The sequence below is a fragment of the Motacilla alba genome, chromosome 5, assembly GCF_015832195.1.
Source record: "Motacilla alba alba isolate MOTALB_02 chromosome 5, Motacilla_alba_V1.0_pri, whole genome shotgun sequence".
Classification (NCBI taxonomy): domain Eukaryota; kingdom Metazoa; phylum Chordata; class Aves; order Passeriformes; family Motacillidae; genus Motacilla; species Motacilla alba.
In genome coordinates, this window is record NC_052020.1 from 18545736 (window position 1) to 18566410 (window position 20675).

Sequence of the window (20675 nt, forward strand, 5' to 3'; positions counted from 1 at the left end):
GTCATAGGACATTTTGGTTTGGAAATTCACCTGATTAGTTATGAAGAAGAAAAAATTAACTGAATTTTCAGGGCAAAATTATACAGAAATAATTCCAGTTCAAATGCACGCTTTCCCAGACATACTTGTAAGCCTTTTACACAAGTTATGAAATCTGTGTAGAATTCCAGAAACTACAGAAATTTCAGAATACAAAACCACATAACACAGTACTTTTAATTCTGAGATAGCTTCTGAAATTTTGAATTCAGATAAATGAATTTAAGTTATGAAGTGCATATGAAGTGCTTATTATAATTTTTTTAAAAGAAGTGAATTCAATAAACTGTTTCTAAGTGTGTTTTCCTAATCCTCAATTTTTTTGTTGTTTTCCTAGAATAGCTGGTATTTTACCTCACCTCTCTTTGATATTGTAATAAGGTCTTTTTCATTAATATTTCATTCATTCATACCTAATTGTCTTTAATATTTAAACCAAATTTAAAGAAATAACTTGATACATCATCAACCTTTACAGCCTCAGAAGTGTATGTATGGACTGTCAAACATACATTATTGCTTAAAAGTTCTTGCACATCGAGTATATAATTTATATGCATTATGGGCTGAACATGTTTATAATCATGAGATTGAATTCAAATGCTTCCTCACACCTTCTCACTCCCAATACTAAGTCACTTGGCCTTTACATAGGGTTGAAAAGAGTCTTCTAACTTGTATCAATGTTGTGACTGACGTGATAATCATCTTTCATTTGGCCAGAATGGGACAAGAAGTATCTCTCTCAATTGTTAATGTTTTACAACCTGATATATCTACTATGAGAAATTAAATCCTCCTTGCTAGCAGTCACTGAATCACAGATTGGCTAGAATTAAAAGTGACTGACAAAAAAATGTGACTGACAAATCATCCATGGTTTGATTTTGCCATTCTGTGTACCTATCTACCAAAAAAAAAAAAAAAAAGGCCCTAAACTACTTTATGCTGTAAAGCACCATTCTCTGTGATAAACTTACTTAAACTTCCTAAGGCTTTCGCTTTTTAGGCAATTCTCAGTAACCTCTCTCCCTTTCCCTCTCTAAATACAAAGGGGGGTAGGGGGGTGTGGAGAGGAGGGGGAAGAAAGAGATACTTTTAAGTTTGAAGTTACATGGTTTATTTTAAATGACAGAGGAAAATACCAATCCAGTTGATTTTCAGACTGCTCTTTTAAAACCAAGGCTGTAAGTGTTTCTATTGACTCCTTGTCTTTTACCAAAAAGGTTGCTGGCATCAGCTTGTAGGGGGTACAGACGTGCTCTCAGTGGATGTTTTTTCACTGGCCTCAGTGGATAAACAGCAAAGACCAGTGATTTTACCCTTGACAAGTCTATTTTGTATTTCATAACCTTTTTAATTCTAGGATGAAGTCTAGTTGCATGCACATGCCATCCTGATGTCTAATGTTTTGTTTTTACAGACTTTGCGGCTTTCAATATTCTTGAACAGGGGTTTGGTTTTCTTTTTTTCCCCCTGTGTATATGAGAATTACAATCCAAAGCCTTTGTAATGTTTAACAAATTACTTTCACAATGTCCTCACAAATATCTTTGGTTATTATGTATATTTTTAAGCTTTACAACTTCACACCACTGAAAGATAATGTAAATCATCAAGAGTAGTACCCATCACTGGGGAATTTTGTACACTTTTATTGGAATGGTTAAAAATGGGATAAATGTAGCATTTTTCTGGAATGTCATACAAGTAGGTTTTTTGTTCTTAAAGTATAAAAAAGTACAGGACAATTTTACTCATGGCGCTAATGCTAAGATACATGGAAAGGAAAGTTTGCTTAAAAGAGGGAATGTGGTCTTGGGGGTGGTGTCACTCCAAAATATTGATTCTGTACAGACAGACACAAGAATGGCTGTCTCATTTACAAGATCTTTGACCATCTGATTTTTTTTTGGTGGGTTGAAATGTATGATCTGTGATATTTGTTACCAAGAAGTGTTATAGACACTGCTGACACAGATCAGATAAGAAACTGGGTCACCTGACAAGATATTCCCTGTAAGGCTACTCCCCTGTAACATTATGTGTGTCCTTCTGTGTGAAGGATTTTCTGAGCATGGCTTGTAGTCTACCATATAGTTTCATTTGCAATTATTGGAAAGTTCTTTCTCTCTCCTGAAAGAAAAAAAAAAAAAAAAGAAAAAGAAAAAAAAAAGAACTTGTTTAAATTACATTTCTCTTTAAAGCAGAAAAAAAAAGTAAAACTATTTAGTATTTCATTTCTCAAAGCTTGGCAGTTTTCATGTATTGCTCTGTCAGGAGCCTTGTCTTTTTATTCGGCTTCTTTTCTGATTACAGATTATTCATTTATGGATGGGCAGCTGTAGAAACTTGCTTCTTGCGTATGCAAATTAATCATGGTAATGTTTATCATAAGGAGATTTTGTGGCAGTGGAAAAGGGGTTGTGTCAACATGTTCTTGATTTCAGTTGTATCTTCTTCTACAAATGGAATTGGCCTCCTTGCTTCACCTTCAGTGGATTTTTTTTTTTTTTTTTTGCCATTTACCTCTTGGACTAGACAACGCTCACTAAGCAAGCTGTTTGATTCACTTACAGATCATGATTTTGGAAGGAGCTGGCAGGATGAGTATCAATTCCAGCAGCAATCTACTCCACCAGCAGCCTTCCTGGACAGACGGATATTCCACATGCAATGGTAGGAGGAATTCAACTGCTCTGAGACATATTCTTTTTTGGGAGGTCGGGGGAAAGGGGCTGCTACACCTTTAAGCATGTACGAGTATTATTTTTCAGTAGTACTAATTTACTGGAGCTTCACTTCTGGTAAGAAAAATTTTTGTTTGTTACTTCATTTGTAAAAGGCTGAAGTTACAATGGGGACCAGTTTATTGTTCATTTCCTTACTGGCTCTCTTTCTTAAAATTTAATGGTGTTGAAAGTGCCACAAGTTCTCACTTAGTCCAGAATTCTTTCTCTTGTACCTTTACCCCTCGTGCTTCCTCTGAACCAACATTACTGTTTAATGCTAATCACCCCTCTGGCTTTCCAGGGGAATAGTATTTTTGCTCCTTTGCTGTATTTGCTTTTTCGGCTCAGATTTCTAGATAGCTTTCTAATTAGACTGGCACTAGAGCACTAGGTAGCTTGTGGCTTGTGATTTTTTTCCCTTTTTTTCTCCTTACTGTTTTCTGATTATATATCTGGGTATATAAAAATGTGTTCATATATATTCTCTCAGTATAAAAATATATATGAACCTATAACCTATAGGTGCTTGACATAATTTCAGAATTATTTTCATTATTCAATGGACAGGTAAAATTTAAAATCTAAGCGGACAATCATATGCTGCTCTTGTCCTTCTGATCCAAATAATACTACAACAGAACTTAAAGTTCCCACTTAGTGAAATGCTTATTTTTTTATGTGTTATTTCTAAATACACAGGAATACATCAGCATGTGCTTAATAAATGTGCCTGTTTTTTATAAGTGTCATACAGAAAAAAAGGTCATGTCTGAGTTTCACTCTTCCGCAAGATTTCACGGAGGGAAATGGTAGGGGTCTATATCAAATTTCCAGGGTGAAACTCCTCAGGATTCACTAATGTTTTAAAGGGATAGGAATCACAAAGCTCTGACCAGCCTGCCCAGTAATTCACCACTGCATTAACTTTTACCTCATCCTAAAACTTTTACCTTTACCTTTTACTTTCTCCTCTCACGAAAGTATCTTTGCTAACATTAGGATTCTAGTGGTCTTTGAAACCACTTTACTCTTCTGAAGTGATAAGAATACAAATCAACCTCCTTTTCAGGGGATATTTGACAGCTCCAGCAAACCTTTTTTCTCTGACATACCACACTTCTAATAAATTCCACACTCATTCCCCACATCCTTCAATGGGGGCATGAGGAACAGTCCGGCAAACTCCCTAAGTTACCTACACAAGCCTTGTCGGCTAATATTGATAAAGAAAGCTAAATAACTGTGGGTATTGTTTCTGTGTTACCTGGAAACTGTGTCCTGTACCTCAGCTGAAGAAACCTGAGGTCTAGTGCACCTGAGTTAAGGTGATTTCCTAAAATGCGCCAATTCTGGTGCTTGTGGTCTTCTAACAATATCCACTGTTGTCAGTATTTCTCACTGTGTGGGTAATTTTCTTCTAGAGGAGACTGGGAACAGACTGGTGCCATATCCTGGAGCGGGGTCCCTGCAGAGTTAGGCCATGGCAGTCTCTCCTCCCTCTGTAATCTCTCACTCCCTTGGCCTTAAACCCTTCTTGCACTTGTGAACATTTTATCTCACTGTCACCTCTGTCTGGTATAGTCTGTTTTCCTCCTTTCCCAGGGAATAAATTGCCCTGAACTCTGTGAGGACAGACCAAAGCAATCCTGCATTTGCTCTTATCTTACACAATGATCCTATCCCATGTAGAGTTTCTTCCATTTGCACATGCAAATTACTGTCGTGCAATGACATACAACTGAGAGCAGTTTAAGAGATTGCCAAGAAAAGACTCAGACATTCTAACAAGAAAATTAGGCAGCTTCCATAGCTAAAAATGAGTTTTATAACTACATTCAGAAACCACCTTACATGACTACAGCAATAATCTGCACCATCAGAATGCCAACTCTGTCATGAAACCATGGCCCACAATGACAGGCTTTTACTGTGGAGCAGTATGAGAGTGCTTTTAACCTTCTTTTTCCTAACCCCACAATTAATATTTAGCCCCTACTAAGTTCCTATTCAAAGAAAGTTTACACATCACGTTATGAGAGTTTTGCAAGGCTTTTCCATCATTTTCTGATGCAATAAAGTAATTTTCCCACACATCCCTTTTCAACAGTATTTCTGTAAAGTATCTTCCTTCAGAGAATTTTGGTGTATTTAGCCAACATGAATAAGGTAATTCCTGCAAATCAGTCAGCCAAGACATGTGTAATGAAATAATGCCCAATTTTTAGTTAGAAAACTGAGGCCAAAACCCCCACAATATCTCTTCTCCAGCAATAGCTACTGAGCCAATGTTAAGGACTAAGAAAGGCGTCTAGATCTGTAGACTTCCAAGACGTGCAATTTGGCTATAGATCTTATTGTTGATGACTATAATGCTATCAGAGACAGTAAAGATTTTTTTTCTTTTCCAGTATCCAGTAGCTTCTATGGAACCCAGTGGCACGAAATACACCCACAGTACTGGACTAAGTTTCAAGTCTGGGAGTGGCTGCAGCACCTCCTTGATACCAACCAACTGGATGCCAACTGCATACCTTTCCAGGAGTTTGATATCAATGGGGAACATCTGTGTAGTATGAGCCTGCAGGAATTCACTCAGGCAGCTGGGACAGCAGGACAACTGCTTTACAGCAACCTCCAGCACCTCAAATGGAATGGTAAATAAATACTAGAGAGAGACACGTGTACATTAGTCTGAATTCTGAGATCTTCAGAAGTCATTTACATTCCCCAGAAGCCTGCCTGGCAGATTATACTTGCTATGTTTGCTATTCTGCTTATAGCTCATTTATGGTATTGCTAAATTTCTTGGATATGACTTAAGGCAGGAATCTGAAGGTTGAAGAAGAGAGGGAATGTTTTCTACTCCAAAATCAGCCCTCTGGCTCAGGTGTAGAAGTTGCTGCTTGGAGCTAATACATTTGATTCCTCTGTGCTCATTCTCATACTTTGAATCTGCCAATTTGCTTTCTTGCAGGTCAGTGTGGAAGTGACATGTACCAATCTCATAATGTCATTGTGAAGACAGAGCAAACAGGTGAGTAGCAGTCCTTTGAAAAGAGGGGACCCCTCTTCCACGGGAGACAAATCAAAGTGGCATTAAATAAAATGGAAAGTGTATCATGCAGAATTAAAGAAGCAATACAAATGTCAGTCAGTGCCTGCTTCTGAAGTTTCAGATAATACCACATGCATGTGCCCACTTTTCCCAGGAGACCTCTGCAGTATCAGCAGTCTACACTGGTGTTCAGAGTTGGAATAGTTTGAGGTGCTCCATAGAAGCAGTGCTGTAGAGGACTTCATTCTACACTTCATTCAAAAGATTTCAAAACAACTATTTTAACAATATGCGCCATTAAAAAAAAAGGAAGAAAGAAAGGAAGAACAAATATTTTGTTTTGAAGTGCTGCTAATGTTTTGAAATACAAGGAGATTTGCAAAAGCCAGCTTAGAGAGAAAACAAAATGTTACATTTTACATGTTACATTTTAAATGTTACATTTTCTTCACATGTTTCAGTGAAACTGAAATTCAGGCAGTAGTTTGGTTTGATCAAATCTGCTTTTTTGCTGTTGCAGTTCTTTTTCTGAGTGTGTTTATAGCCATATCCCTTTCCTCCCAGGGCTTTGTTTAACTGAGAAAAGAATTTCAGCTTGATTCAACCGTCCTCTTCAGGCACAATTATTTACCTTGTTCCTTTGCCAGATCACACCTGTCCATATCCACACACTCTCTATCCCACTAGTCCCAGCCTCTTTGTATGTAGGTGTGCCCATGAGCCACGTTTTGATATCTGCTGGCAGAACAAATACTGATCTGTTGCATGTGGTGTCTCCAACAAATACTGTCAGCCTGTTTATCCACTTAACCTGTTGGAGCCCAGCCTTTCCAGCCAGGAACATTGCCCACATTCTCCTTGCAGCAGGCAAGGATTGCAGTCTGCAGTCCACTCCTGGTGTGGGAGATGTGCATGAGGCAGCCTTGCTGCTTTCCATAGAGGTAACTCCAGTAATCCTTTAAGTCCTGATTTATGAGATCCTGGTATAATATTATTTCCTCCTCCTATGAGAGATGAGGGCACAGCACCTCAGCTGCACATCTTGGAAAGGACTAACTGACGGGTGGTTCTCCTGGATGTGATGAATCAGGAATGGTCTGGTGGGCCTCTGGCGCTGCCAGCCACGGCCAGTGGGAGTGGGTTAAGTTTCTACATGTGGGGGAGCAGGAATTGTGGATTAGGGCTGCTGGGAAAGTTACTCCTTGTGAGACAGCAGGGACAGGGCTGGTGGTTTTGAGGGGAAGCTCAGCTCACTCCAGTAAACCATCACAGCTGCAAAGATGTGCGTACTGAAAAAGGCCAAAATGAACAAAAGTGAACACTTTCCCCTTGTTCTGGCTGGGTAAGGCCTGTTTTCAGAGGCAGCATTAGGCAGATCAGGTGTCCAAGCAAGCAAAGGGTGTGTGCTATTGTAGGAACGCAAGCTCTGGGTGCCCAAACATGCAGCTATTAGTTAGCATTCCTATGTCATAAGTGGTAACTTGGCCAAACATGATTATTTAGCTGTAACTCATTTTGGGGTTTTTGATTTCATTTATATGAACATGAAAAGAATTAGGTTTAACCTAGATTTGAACCTTATATCTCATCCCTTTTGACCTGGTTTCAAAAGAAGAAGAGATTTTTAAGGCTTCTCACCTTAAACATGCACTGTGAAGGAAGTAATTTCCAGACCAGTGTGCAGGTCATAAAGACAATACTTCTGTTCTGTTTATATTGATCCATATGACCAGAAGGTCACTAAAAATTATTCCTCTTTAATCATGAAGGTGGTTTTTAGATTAAAGGTGGGGACATAGTGTGCCTGGAATAAAATGGCCCTTCATCTAGGATTAGGCTTTGATGTTTCTCACTATGTGCTTAAACAATAAGCTGTGTTTCAGAGAGGACTTTTGAGTTCTACCATTATAGAAATAAATACTCATCATAAGCATCCTTCTTTTTTACTAGATATTTGAAAACATTTTCATCTCTGTGGCTCCAACGCACTATCATAATCATCAGGGGCTGAGGATTCAGGACTGGATTGGGTAGAATTAGAGTTGATCTGGCATAGGAAAGGTCCTCCAAGGCCAGGCATAAATGATATACTAGTCAGGAAAAGGAAGAGCATACTGCATTATTTCTAAAAGTCAGTGCTTTGTGTACATACATTTGCCTGAATATGCAAAACTCCATGCATAATTTGAGTGAAAGGAAATAATTTTGTACATAGCCCCTCCACTTCTTGGTTCTCTTCACAGCTTGTTTTTCTTTTTTTGTTTGTTTATTTTTGTTTTGTTTTGTTTTTTTTCCCACATTTTAAATTTTTTTGACACTCTATATTTACCTCTGTGCTGAAAAATGTTCTTTTAGTGATCCAATTTTCTTTTTGGTCCTTTACCTTCAGATCCGTCATTAATGGTGTCCTGGAAAGAAGAGAATTATCTTTATGACAGTGGCTATGGTAGCACAGTAGGTAACTAACATCACAATACTTCATGCATTCTGAGACGGCTTTATTGCTGTCTGAGGCTATTAGTTTAAACGTCTTCTTTTTAATTCCCAGAGTTATTGGACAGTAAAACCTTCTGTCGTGCTCAGATTTCCATGATGACACCCAGTCACCAATCTTCTGGTAAGAAACTTGTAATTATATTTTTAATTGTTTGTCACTTGTCCCAGAGCTACCGACATGTAATAGTCTCTATGGTCTTCTGTTGTAGGATTGCATCTGAGCCTCCAGTAATTTTAAACCAAGCAATGATGATTCTGACAGATTTATTAGCTGTCATTATCACAATAGCTTTCTTTAAAGAAACGCTGTCTTCTCTCTGACAAGAGGAAGATGATCAAATAATCTGTACTCTCCGCATATCTTTTAAAGTGACTGAGTCAAAGGGGTAAACATTAGTGTCAGAGAGACAAGACATTCCTGCTACACCACGCTTTTCCGTGGTGTAGCACACGGGGCAAACAAGTGCCCCATTCCTCCCCAAAGCGGCCCCGGTGAGCCCGTGATTCATGCTGAGCAGGCTGCTGCGTTTGGGGCCGGGCTCGGCTTGGCCCGGGGCAGCGGTAGGGCAGACACCAAGCCCTGGGCCCGAACGCGCGGCACAAGGGCTTCCTCCTGCAGCCTCTCTGAGCTGACAGCGGGGTGCTCACTGAACCCCCCGCCTTCCATGAGGGAGAGCTCAAATCTGCCCACTGAAGGGCAGGAGACAGAGCAAACCTGTTTGTGCAGTGCCTGGCCTAAGTGCAGTCTGAGCACACGTGGTGAAGGCCCTGTCTCGGGGGCTGGCACCAGGATGGAGAAGAGTGAGGCAGTGGGAAAAGAGTAAAGCAGAGGTGGCAGGGGGACGAGAAAGTGGAGAAGGAAGGCAGGCTCTTCTTAGGAGGCTGTTAAGCAGAGATCTGGGGGTGTAGGCAGTCGTGGAAGTCCTGGAGGAGAAGAAAGGAGAGCACGTTGCTGTAGACCAGCCTTGCACTGGGGGCGGCCCTGTGCTTCTGCGTGTGCCCATGGCCCCAGCCCCCGTGCCTGCCGTCCCCTGCTCCTCCAGCCTCCTGAGCTGGATTGGCCGAGTGACCTACAGTTTGAACTACTGCACTCGGCTACAAATTAACAACAACAACAACAACAAAAAGAAAAGGAGAGAGGGAGGAAAAAAAAAAAAAAACAAGAAGGAGAGAGGGAGAAAACTTGACCAGAAGAAGAAAACCACCAAACCTTAAAAAACCCCAACCAAACACCAAAACACCATGTTTGCTTTCTGCACCACCTCCACCCACTCTCACAAGATGGCTACCAGGATTTCAGGGCTCTCTGACAGGGCTGGGGACCTGTCCAGATCCTGGCACGGTGTGTTTATCTGCTGACTGCTTAAGCCTAGAGCTAGGGTGGCACGCCAAGGGCACAGCCTCCTGTAAAAACTAAATTTGTATATCCCGTAAAAAAATGGCTCATTCCTGAATCATATGCAAATAATGTGTAACCTTTTGTCAAAAGTTTTGCAAGACGGCTTTGTTGAAACTGCATCATAACTCTTTTCATCTGTCAGGCCCCTGCCTCCTAACATGGCATGTTTGAAACCAGTCTCCACGTAGGAGCTGTGGCAGAGCAGGAGGCTATTTACACAGCTGAAATCCAGAATAAATCACTGGCTAGGCAGAAGGCAGCTGAACTTCCAAGAATAAATTTCCAGCTAAGTGGAGCATAACAAACATTTGCAAGCGAATTGTGGGATTTTAAAATGAGAAGGATTTATATGAGGGCAAATAAAGAACTGGGTCCTGCAGTCGTTACCTGGAGTTCCCACAGGCTTTTAATAACATATGGGGGATCATAATCTGAGGAAAGGCAGTGAAATAAGCCTCATTTTACTTCCCCCACACCACACCCCCTCCAAGCTGAGTGAGGTTCAGGCTAGTTCCTGCTCTTTGAGAGTGGGAAGGCAAAATGACTCAGAGCACGTTTGCTGCTTGGGGGTCAAGGACAGTAATTTATCAGACTTAGAATAGCAGAGGTTAGGCCTATCCCCACGGTCTTGTTCAGTTTATGTTTCCAGTTATGTATGAATAAAGCAAGTGTGTGAATAACTTTGCATCTACCTTTTCACATGCAGTTATTGCAGTAGCTTGTGCAAATCTGACAAGTTTCTATGCAAATAAATATTTCCTGTGAGTCATTTTCCCATGCAAATGCCTGGTTTCCATGAAAAGTATGATAATTGTGCATTCATAGAAGCTGGGAAAACATGCGTGGGACCTTAAGCTTTGCTTTATGGGATTCAGGGACAAGGCATGCTGAAAAGCAAACACAGAAGGGGCTCCCTCTCAGGTCTATCCCACAGATTTTGCGAGACTTAGAGCAATCAGATGAAAGCTATTCATTAAGTACAAGAGCAGAGCCAGGCTGCGGTGGTTTGGGGGCGGGAGGGTTGAACGTGCAGACTGCGAGGTAGGTTACAGTCATGAACAGGCGGAACTCCTTTTTTTTCATTTCTGAAGAAATGCTTGTGCCAGAAATCCTATTTCTCCTCTGGCTGGCTGCAGGTGATAAAGTACCATTGATGAGAAATGGCTTGTTCCTATGGCTCTGAGCCACAGAAAAATATACGCTCGTCCTGCTGCCAAAAACTCCTACCAGCGCAGCCCCTTTCCCCCACCCTGCCCCCCTAAACAACAGCGCTTTGCCAGTTCATTATGTTTTAGTCGGGTAGGTGTTCTGTGCATTGGTACCAGCGCATACATTTCCCATTAGATCATCTCTTCAGAAACAAATAAGCCCCCAAAGATACGTGCTTCAGCAAAGACTAAGATAATGGGACAATTCAGGATTCCTTTTACAGATGTGATCATCCTATTTTTCTCTCTCTCACACACAATATGAGGTGAGGTATTTGTTAATCAAATTTAGCTTTCAAAAGCCAAATGTTTACCTCTGCATTCATTCTTTATTCATCAGTGGTCTCTTTGAGAAGTGTGCTGATTAACATATAGTACAGAAAACAAAACTCTCTCCCTCCTCACTTAGATTACCTTCCGAAAAGTGATTATCTTTGGAAGAGATATTTGTTCTTTTTTGTGGTTTTATTTCTTTCAACCTGCTAGTCAATGGAAAGCCTTTAATCAAATTTACAAATAGGCTTCATTTTCCTTCTCTGCAGACTCTTCAGATGCAAAAAAATCGCAAGATCATACCCCAAAGTCCCACACCAAGAAGCACAGTAAGTCAACATCCATGCTTATAAGGGTTGGTTAGTTGATTGAAGGAAAAAGAAACAAATGAAAATCAGATCCTATTTGGGAGGGAAGAGGAAACATTTTGAATGCAAAACTCGTTAAATCATTATTGTGAATGAATTCTGAAAGGATCTGACTACCTAGTGCTGCTCGTTTACGTCACTTTTGGACTCAATGTTGTTGAACTTTTCAAATTGTTTTTATCAGTGAGGGCCTATGGGGAAGCAACCAGAAACCAGAAACCAGCTTCCTCTGCCCTGTGTTGAGCTGGGCTGGTGGAGTGGAGTAAAGGAATGATGAGGAAGACCCAGGATTTAATCAGAAGGGCCTGTGCGTGGGCACAGTCATGCTCGTGCCTGTGCCTGCCAGGTGCAGCACACACCACAGACCCTGCTCAGCATCTCCTTGCAGAACTTCTCACGCACAACATCACAACCAAGCACCTGTGCCTCAGTCTTGCCACCTTCTTATCCCCGATATGACAGTCTCTCCACTCCCCTCACCTACATTTTCTGCAAATTTTTATTCAACCTGACTCTGAAGACAGGATACCATAATTGTGATTTCTGTACATAGTTCCATTAATGTACTTCTCCGAGATTTTTTGATGCTGAAAATATCCTATGTATGTCTTTTCCATCCTATTTATTTCCCTGATTATAATAGGAAAGCTTAGTATTGGTCTTTCACTGCATTTTGTGATATTTGTGTTCATCCTGTTTCAATATGACCTCCAGATTATGTCTCTTCCTGACTCTTCTTACTCTTGTTCTCTTGCTTTGCCCCAACAGAACTCCTGAACTTTACATCTGTACACAGATTTCTGGGTTGTGGGGGTTTTTTTGTGTGTGTGTATAAAAAGGTTGTTCATGAAAGGATTAGACAGCACTGGTCTGGAAAAAAGGCTTGTGAAGAACTGAGCTCTGTCAGCCCGTTCATCTTGGAAAATACAAGGCTGAAGGCTGACACATCCCAGTCTCCAGCTTCCTCAGGGAGGGCAGTGGAGGTGGGGGGTGCTGATCTCCTCTGTCTAGTGACCAGTAATCGGACATGAGGAAATTGAGTGAAAATGTGCCAGGGAAAGTTTAGACTGCACAATAGAGAAGGTTCTTCACCCAGATGGTGGTCAGTCACTGGACCAGGCTCCCCAGGAAAGCAGTCATAGCACCAAGCGTGACAGAGTTCAAAGAGTGTCCGGACAATGCTCTTAGTCATATGGCTTAGTTCTAGAATGTTCTGCAAGGAGCAGGGAGTAAGACTTGATAGATTTTTATAGGTCCTTTCCAACTTGAGATATTCTGTGATTCTAACATCTCCTCAGTCACAGCCTGGGCGTATAAAACAGATAACATTGGCAGTCTGGGGTAATCCCCTTCATTTCCAGTTCCTTCAGTACTGCTCTGTATCATGACCATAAGTTGCTGATGTCCATATAGACTAGGTCCACCACATTTTAATGGGTCCAGAAAAAATTATAATAATAAAGAAAAATATTGGATTCGTTGACTGAAATCTAATTCTACTTATACTGCACTGCATACCATTTTCAAGTTACCTTCACGTCTTTGACTAGCTTGTTTCCTTCTTAATTTGGTCTAATTGCATGCTTTTGAAGTCAGACCAAAGGACTTCTGTCTGTCTTGCTCACCTTGTCACTGTGTTTGTTATTCTTCATTTGTAAACTACTTCATCTGACTTGATGGATTTTTTTTTTTTTTTTTTACCTGGAGTTTCTGGCACTATCTTTATAGTAACTGTGAGATGTATTTGTGATTAAACTGAGAGGTCTACCTGTTGAACTTGGAGGTCTGTTTTTTTTTTTCTACACCATGGTCAAAGTTTTTGGTTCCCTTTTTACATGCAGTTTTGGCTGGCCAGTTTTGTCACTATCCTTCTATCCACTCTACACCTTCTTACTTACTCATTCATGCAGAATGGCAGTTCACCTCCCGTGCCTTCTGTCTGTCTTTTAAATGCATGGAGGTTCGGTGCCTGCTTCATGGTAATCTTGGCTGTTTCATGTGCCACACAGTAATATCAGGTTACGTGCTGTGCTGTAGACAGGGATCAGGAGAAATGGGCAAATGAGATGAGGGGAAGGCTTAAACATGTTCTCTTTAGGGCAGAAACAGTGCCAAAGGCAGAAGGAAGCAGTGGGTGGCTTGGACTCTGCTTCCCCTGGTTGCTGGGGCTCCTACCTGCCTGCCTGAGGCCGATGCTTACCTGCAGTCAAAAGGCTGCCAGTGTTTTTCACCTGTATGTCTCTGAGGTGGGGGTCCTGTGCTCCAGAAAATATGGCCTGAGTGTTCACCCTCTGTAGATGACATAAAAATTGCAAGCATAGCCCAGAGAGTTTTTGAGACACTCCTTCCCTCTTTCCTTTTTCAGACCCTCGAGGAACTCATCTTTGGGAATTTATTCGAGATATTCTTCTCAATCCTGAGAAAAACCCAGGATTAATCAAGTGGGAAGACAGGTCAGAAGGTGTCTTCAGATTTTTAAAATCTGAAGCTGTGGCTCAGCTGTGGGGAAAGAAGAAAAACAACAGCAGCATGACTTATGAGAAACTCAGCCGGGCTATGAGGTGAGCTGGATGTTGCTGAGGAAGACTGTGGCACATACACAGACCAACTGGATGGAGAATTTGCCTGACTTTTAAAAATGATTTCTCAACAGCAGAAGTTGTTTCTTTGACAGTCTCTCACACCAGTTTTGAGATTGTGGCATTATGTTCTTTTCTTCTCCTGTTTCTGTAGAATATATGATACATATAACACAAAGAATTGTTTATATATACATATATATCAATTCTGTTTGGCTCCATCCAAACACCTAATGTAGGAATATGGTTCTAAAAACCTGAGAATGTTTAAATGGCCCAGTAATGGCTGGAGACCTTGTTATTTCCAGCAACATTCACAAACTAGTTATATCCCACATCCATTGTCTTAAAATTGGTGTTAGGATTTTCTTTCCTCTTTAATTTAACATTTTGAGAATTTTTCCATAATCTCTGAAACTTCAAAATATATTTTCAAAAGGGTGCTGAGGTTCTTTCCCAGTCTGATTTTCAGGTCTTGGTTTATCTGGAAAAAAACCCCTGTGAAATCTCATGAGAGTGTGGGATAAATCCAGCAATATGCTTTGACCTGAAACACGGTGAAATTCAAACTCAGAAGCGAATTAATATAAAGGAAAAAGAAAACATCCATTTTTCCTTCTCTGTCATTCAATTATAATGTTCTTAGATATTATACATATATCTCAATAGAAAATCAAGACTTTTTAAGATAGCTAAGGGATTGTCTAGTTGGCAGTGGCCTTTTAGGACCATAGGTGAATTTAATCTTATCTCTTTTTCTGTTTGTATTTTAACAGATACTATTACAAAAGAGAAATCCTTGAGCGCGTGGATGGTCGGAGATTAGTATATAAATTTGGAAAGAATGCCCGTGGTTGGAGAGAAAATGAAAATTAAATATATCAAGAAATAACATTTAAAACACATGGATGTAAATATTCAAAGACTATTTTCTTATATTTATGTATCAAACTGGGGTGAGAAAACAATTCTACTTCTGTCGGGAAGAAAGAACATTATCATTATTGGTGTTAAAATTATTTTATTTGAAGTATGTCCTGTATGGGGAAAAAATGTACACAGTTTTCTGTGATATAAGTTAACATTATAGAATTATGATTATTTTTCCCTTCTTGTGAAGTTTTCCTCTTTTTTTTTTAAATCATACAGGCATAATGTGATTTACAAGTCACGTAAAGAAAAGGAAGGAGCTAAATATTAGGGCATTTAGGAAGTATGATAATCCACTTTGGAAGGCAACAATAAGTGGAGGAAACAGTAAAGCATCTCTGAGCCAAGTAGCCTTCTTCCATAGTCAGATGGTTTATAGCTTTCCTTGGCCAATACCACTTGTTCCTTCCCTCCTTTGATTTCTGAGTGTTTTAATACTTTGCTGGCTTTCAGCTGCTTTTCTTGAATTAGACAGTGGGTTCCTCTTCAGCTGGCTTATCCCAGCCACAAGAACAGTGGCTCTGCAAGGTGGCTGTCAGCATTTATTTGGAGAGCTCATACTACCTCCACCACTGAGACCTTCTTTTGTGGGCAGACATTTAGGACCAGACCTTACCTGATACTCAGTGTCCTCCCTAACCTCCACAGAGCATTCAGCTAACCTCAGGAAAAAAAAAAAAAGCTATTTTTTGTTAACTAATATCTTTGGGGTAAACTGCTGGAAGAGTGTCGATCTTGGAGACCAAAAGCTGTTGAAGGAAGATTTTTTTCTGACTGGGCAAACTTATTAAAAGGTACTGGTTTCCCAGTAGGAATGTTAATAATCCTCTCACCCTCTTGCACTTCCAATTAATGATTTCAAATCTGTGCCATATGGAGCAGTGAGGAGGTGGGCAAGCAGAATGTTTATTAATCCCTTGGCATGAGGAAGCAGTCTCCCCAGTTACTTCCAGCTGTGGTCCTCCTGGGAGGTCAAGTCTCACTTGGACAGATACTTTCAAAAAACCTTTGAGAAATACAAAGGTAAATTGTGTGTAAAATACTAGTTCCCTTTGCTTTCCTCAAGTCTAACTCTGTACTGTATTTATATTTGTCATTTGTGCTTGGGATTCTTGGAGGAAAAACCCCATCAACATAAAGATACTGAGATTTTAGGGACATTCAGCTCTGGGTCAGTATTTTGGGTTCACCTCTAGCAGCACTATGCAGACACTAAGCATTCAGCAGCAGCTTTTCCTTTCTCCAATTCACAAGTGCTTTCTGCTAGCACTGAGCATATGCAGAATGTAGGGAAATAAAATCTAGAGGAGGCAGCACTTCACCAGGTCAGGGAGTACGTGAGATGTGGGAGTCGAGAAACAGGATTGTCTTGGTGATGTTAACAGAGGTGAAACCAAGATCAATTTCTAATCACTTTTTCAGGGATTGGAATTTGGAAAACAATATCAGGGACTGAGAAGTCTAAGATTAAAAAAAAGAAAAAAAAATAAAAGGGAAAATCTAGAGTATTAAATACATCCAATATCTATTTCCTGAGGCATCCCCTGGGTTTGAATCCATATTAGCTTGAAATACAGCAAGATACAGCTGGAGGTTGCAGGATATTCCATTTTTGTTTGTCTTAAAAAGAAATAGAGATGAAACCAAGAGACAACAGAAGTATCAATATGAAGGGTATAAAATGTGCTTAGCAACAATTTGTAGGCAAACATGAGAGCCTAACTTGTTATCTACACATGTAGGGCATGTTAAACAATAACACCACCTCCTACACTGTGTATGCGAGAGCTGTCACCATCAATTACCCATACACGACAATTTTTACTTTTCATAACCTGGGTGGAGAAAGCTTCATCTTATTTACAAATCAAATAATAAGCCTGTGTACTTCAAAGCATTTTTTTTTCTCTCAGTCTATCTGTTTTTTTTTTTTTAGCTGTCTGTGCTAGCCTTGCTTGCTTTTGCAAACTCAATAATTTCGTTTTTTAGCTTAATTTGCTACATTTCACTTCCTTTACCATCATTTTGTAGTTCATATAACAAGGATCAGGCCAACAGATGAGAAGAGCACTTTCACTTTGCTCCTAAGACCATTTCTTCCCCTTACCTGATGGTTGTTTGTAGCCCTTTGCTTTATGCTCTTCACACCACCTCCACACCCTGGGTGAGAATCTGAGATCTCTGGTACCATCACAAACCTGCAATGCAGTTGAACCTTATCTTAGGTTAACATTTATCTTGTAGCAATGGACTGTAATACTTCATGAATTTGCTTTTTACCTGATCTCTCACAAAATTTCCTGGGAGATAAAAGGAACCTGCGATATATGCGTGTCACCACTTGGTTGCTGAGTAGCATCTCAACCTGCTTTTAAAAGGTTTTGAAAGATAAAACTGTACTTAGAAGCATTCTGTATAAATTGAGAGAGTGGTTTACATTGGGGTGCAGTATAAATGGTCTTCCACCATCACATCTTTCAGCATGTGGAAATCATGCAAGTTTCTGTTTCCACCCTGCAGAGCTTTGCAGTGTTGTAGGTACTTGTCATTCAGCATTACAATAGCACAAAGTTTTGGAATAGAAGCCAGCCAACATTTACTCTGTTTTACAAACCTTTGCCTAAGACAAACACAAAGGACTGTTTAAAATTACAGTTCTTGCCAAGGACAGATGCAACCAACCAAAGACAGTCTTTTTACCAGACCTAAGCAAACGGAGAAAATGAAGAGATGAATTTTTATGTAAATTGCTATTTAAACAAAAAGCATTTCTGATTGCTCTTTTATTTTGTGTTTCAGAGGCTGAGCAATCATATTTTTAGATGTATCCTTTAAGTTAGCAGCTGCTGAACTGGTAGCACCATGTGTATAGATTTTTATTGTACCATAATTTTTCGTATGTATAAAGCTCTAGATAGGAAAGTATATTGTATTTATACAGTCAGATGCAAATCACAACGTCAAAGGGTTGGCATGAGCACTCTCAATATTTTCTGCACAAAATTAGAGCAACTTGCTCTAAAAAAAATCCTGAGAAACTGTATGTAGGCTGTTGAACTACATAGACATTAAAATATTTAGTTACATTTTCATGTTTCTTTCTGCAGCACATTGCATAATTCCTGCTTGCTTCTCACAGCATCATCTTCAATGTCTACGTGTGGAAACAAATCCAAGTTAGATATTTCACTATTGCCATTGTAAATCTCAGCTTGGAGACAATGTATTCACAAAATGGTTCTAAAGAATGTTTCTATTTTTGTGAATATGATATAAATTCAAATAAAACACTCATGAAAGAATATATTTGATCAATGTTTATCTTCCCTTTTTTATGTCTTGTGATTGGAAGTGACTAATGTGAATTTGTTCAGTACTGAAGAATATTTTAATATTTATGAAAGGACTGCTGTAACTATAACAAAATCCAATAGCTTAAATTTACTAATATGTTGAATACCCGATCTGTTGTGAAGATACTCGGTTTCTAAGCCTGTTTTATGTCTCACAGGCCTCACTGAAATAATGGATTATGTCAACACAGCTAGATTGCCTTTCTTGTTTGGCTGCTAAACTTAACAAAGGCCTGACTTCAGCACTGATTTAACTTCAAGGTATTTTGAAGTGTGTGCAAGGGCTAGGCTGATTAAGGATGCCATTACTCAAACCGAGCGTTTCCTTTACTGAGTCAAAGCAGCTAAAAAGAAGAAATCCTGTCCCTCATGCGATTTTTACATCTAAGTGGCAGCTAGGAAAAGGGGACGTTCTCCTGATTTACTCTGCAGCTTGAGGTAAAAAATGTGAAAATGCCTACAGTTAAAAGCAAGTCAAGGCAGGCTCCTGTGGCATTTGCAGTCTGGGGGCTGTGGTTGTGCCAGCTGGGTGTCAGGGTGCTGTGCTTGGCCACCCTGCAGCCCCTGTGGTGCCCTGCTGGGTGTCCCGGGCTGGCAGCACAAGGTGGTGCAGAGCAGCCAGTCTGACACAGAGAGCTGAGCCTGCTGCTGTGCCTGCACTTCTGGAGCTAGGCTGCAATCCCAATCAGGAGCTCCACTGCAGCAGGACAAGCCACACCATCACTCTCTATCATCTGAAAACGTGCATAATTTTAAGCAAGTGAGTGGTTCTCCTGCTGTTGAAATTATGCATATGGGTGATTGAGGATGGTGGCTCTAGAAGTGTTCAGTCTATATTAAATCAGCCTATATTTGAACCTGTAATTTCAAAGGGACTCCAATATTATGTCTACATAAATAGGAGAATGGGTTTGAATTTTGAACACAATTACAAACTCCATGTTTAGCATGCAAAATAAGTGTCCCAAGAGTGGTCATAGTTTGAGAGCTTGGGAATCCCAAACTAGATTTCAAAAGGAATTGGAACTAGATTTCAGGCAAGTTCAGACTGAGATTTAAATAAGCACTGGTTTTCCAGTAAATGGTTGGGGCTGTTGTTTCAAGCAAGCTGAGGTCAATATTTGAGACAAATACAGATGAGAATATTGTTTGGAAACATGCTAATATGTGCACACCTAATAAACTCCCCCCACACTCCCATTAAAAAAAAAAAAAAAAAAAAAAAAGCAAACCAAAACTCTTCTTTGTTTGTCACTTAAAATTAAGGAAAACTGCAGCTTTTACCTGCAGTCTAAGGCCACATGAAATAAAAATTCAAGGCAAAATTCAGTTTACAAATCCTATGTAAATTGAGAATAGATAAGAGGAGTGCTGTAAACAGAGTCTACCCACATCTTAACATGATATAAATTTGGGTGCATATCTGCATCAAGGACAAGTGAGAATTGCTTCAGGTGAGTGAAATCTGGTACTAGCAAAAAAAAAAATAAAGGTGATTAAGGGTTACCAATACTAATAGCTTCCAATAAATGGGTTAGTTACAATAATTTGAAAGATAGGTTATCTATCTGGATTTTCAGTATCATCCTTGCTGATGGAGATTTGCACAATGCAGTCTAAGTCCTAAACTTTGTGCAAGCCAAGAATTTTCTCCAACAACCACCCTTTCCCCAGATATTTAGCTCCTTCAGTCACCTCAGTGTTGAAGAAAATAATATGAAAAGAAAGAAATAAAGCAGGAAGAAGTGACTGGGTTGATGACCAGGTTTTAGTGCACCAGAAGTTCTGTGTGGAAATACAAATGCTTTATGTGCAAAAAAATTTAATAACATCCAAGTCACTCTATTTATAGTCTTTCCATCACAGGTTGGTTGCAAAAATTAAACTTAAATTAGTGTTTACAAGTTTAATTATAACTTTTAGAAGAACAAGAAATTATAGCAATATTCCTGCGTGTACTGCATCATCTTGTGTACCTAAAAAAAATTTAATTATGAAAAATGACTGAAGCATTATTTCTGCTGAAGAATTTCTCCCCTCTCTATTCAGTATGGTGTGATACCCTCTTTGCTTTCATCTTGGTTTGAAATTCAACAACAAGATTCAGTCTCAACACGGGGACTGAAGAAGGAGATGGATGATCTGTATTGTTGTAGCAGGTATTTCAAAGCAAATAGGCAAAATGTAGCTTCTTCTTTCTAAATTTTTGGTTCCTTATTTAGCATTTATACTATCCCTGGGAA

The 20675-nt window shown here is 39.7% G+C and overlaps 1 protein-coding gene across 1 annotated transcript in view; it reads left to right on the forward strand.

Moving 5' to 3' along the window:
* EHF (ETS homologous factor) overlaps positions 1-18383 on the forward strand; it is a 34264-nt gene extending 15881 nt beyond the window's left edge. Inside the window, exons 2-9 of the mRNA XM_038139034.1 lie at positions 2619-2718; positions 5180-5425; positions 5746-5805; positions 8216-8284; positions 8375-8443; positions 11472-11531; positions 13936-14131; positions 14926-18383. Of these exons, the coding sequence (XP_037994962.1) occupies positions 2622-2718; positions 5180-5425; positions 5746-5805; positions 8216-8284; positions 8375-8443; positions 11472-11531; positions 13936-14131; positions 14926-15025 (897 nt within the window). The 5' untranslated portion in view covers positions 2619-2621 and the 3' untranslated portion in view covers positions 15026-18383. The remainder of the gene's footprint in view (positions 1-2618; positions 2719-5179; positions 5426-5745; positions 5806-8215; positions 8285-8374; positions 8444-11471; positions 11532-13935; positions 14132-14925) is intronic.
* Positions 18384-20675: the final 2292 nt, after the last annotated feature.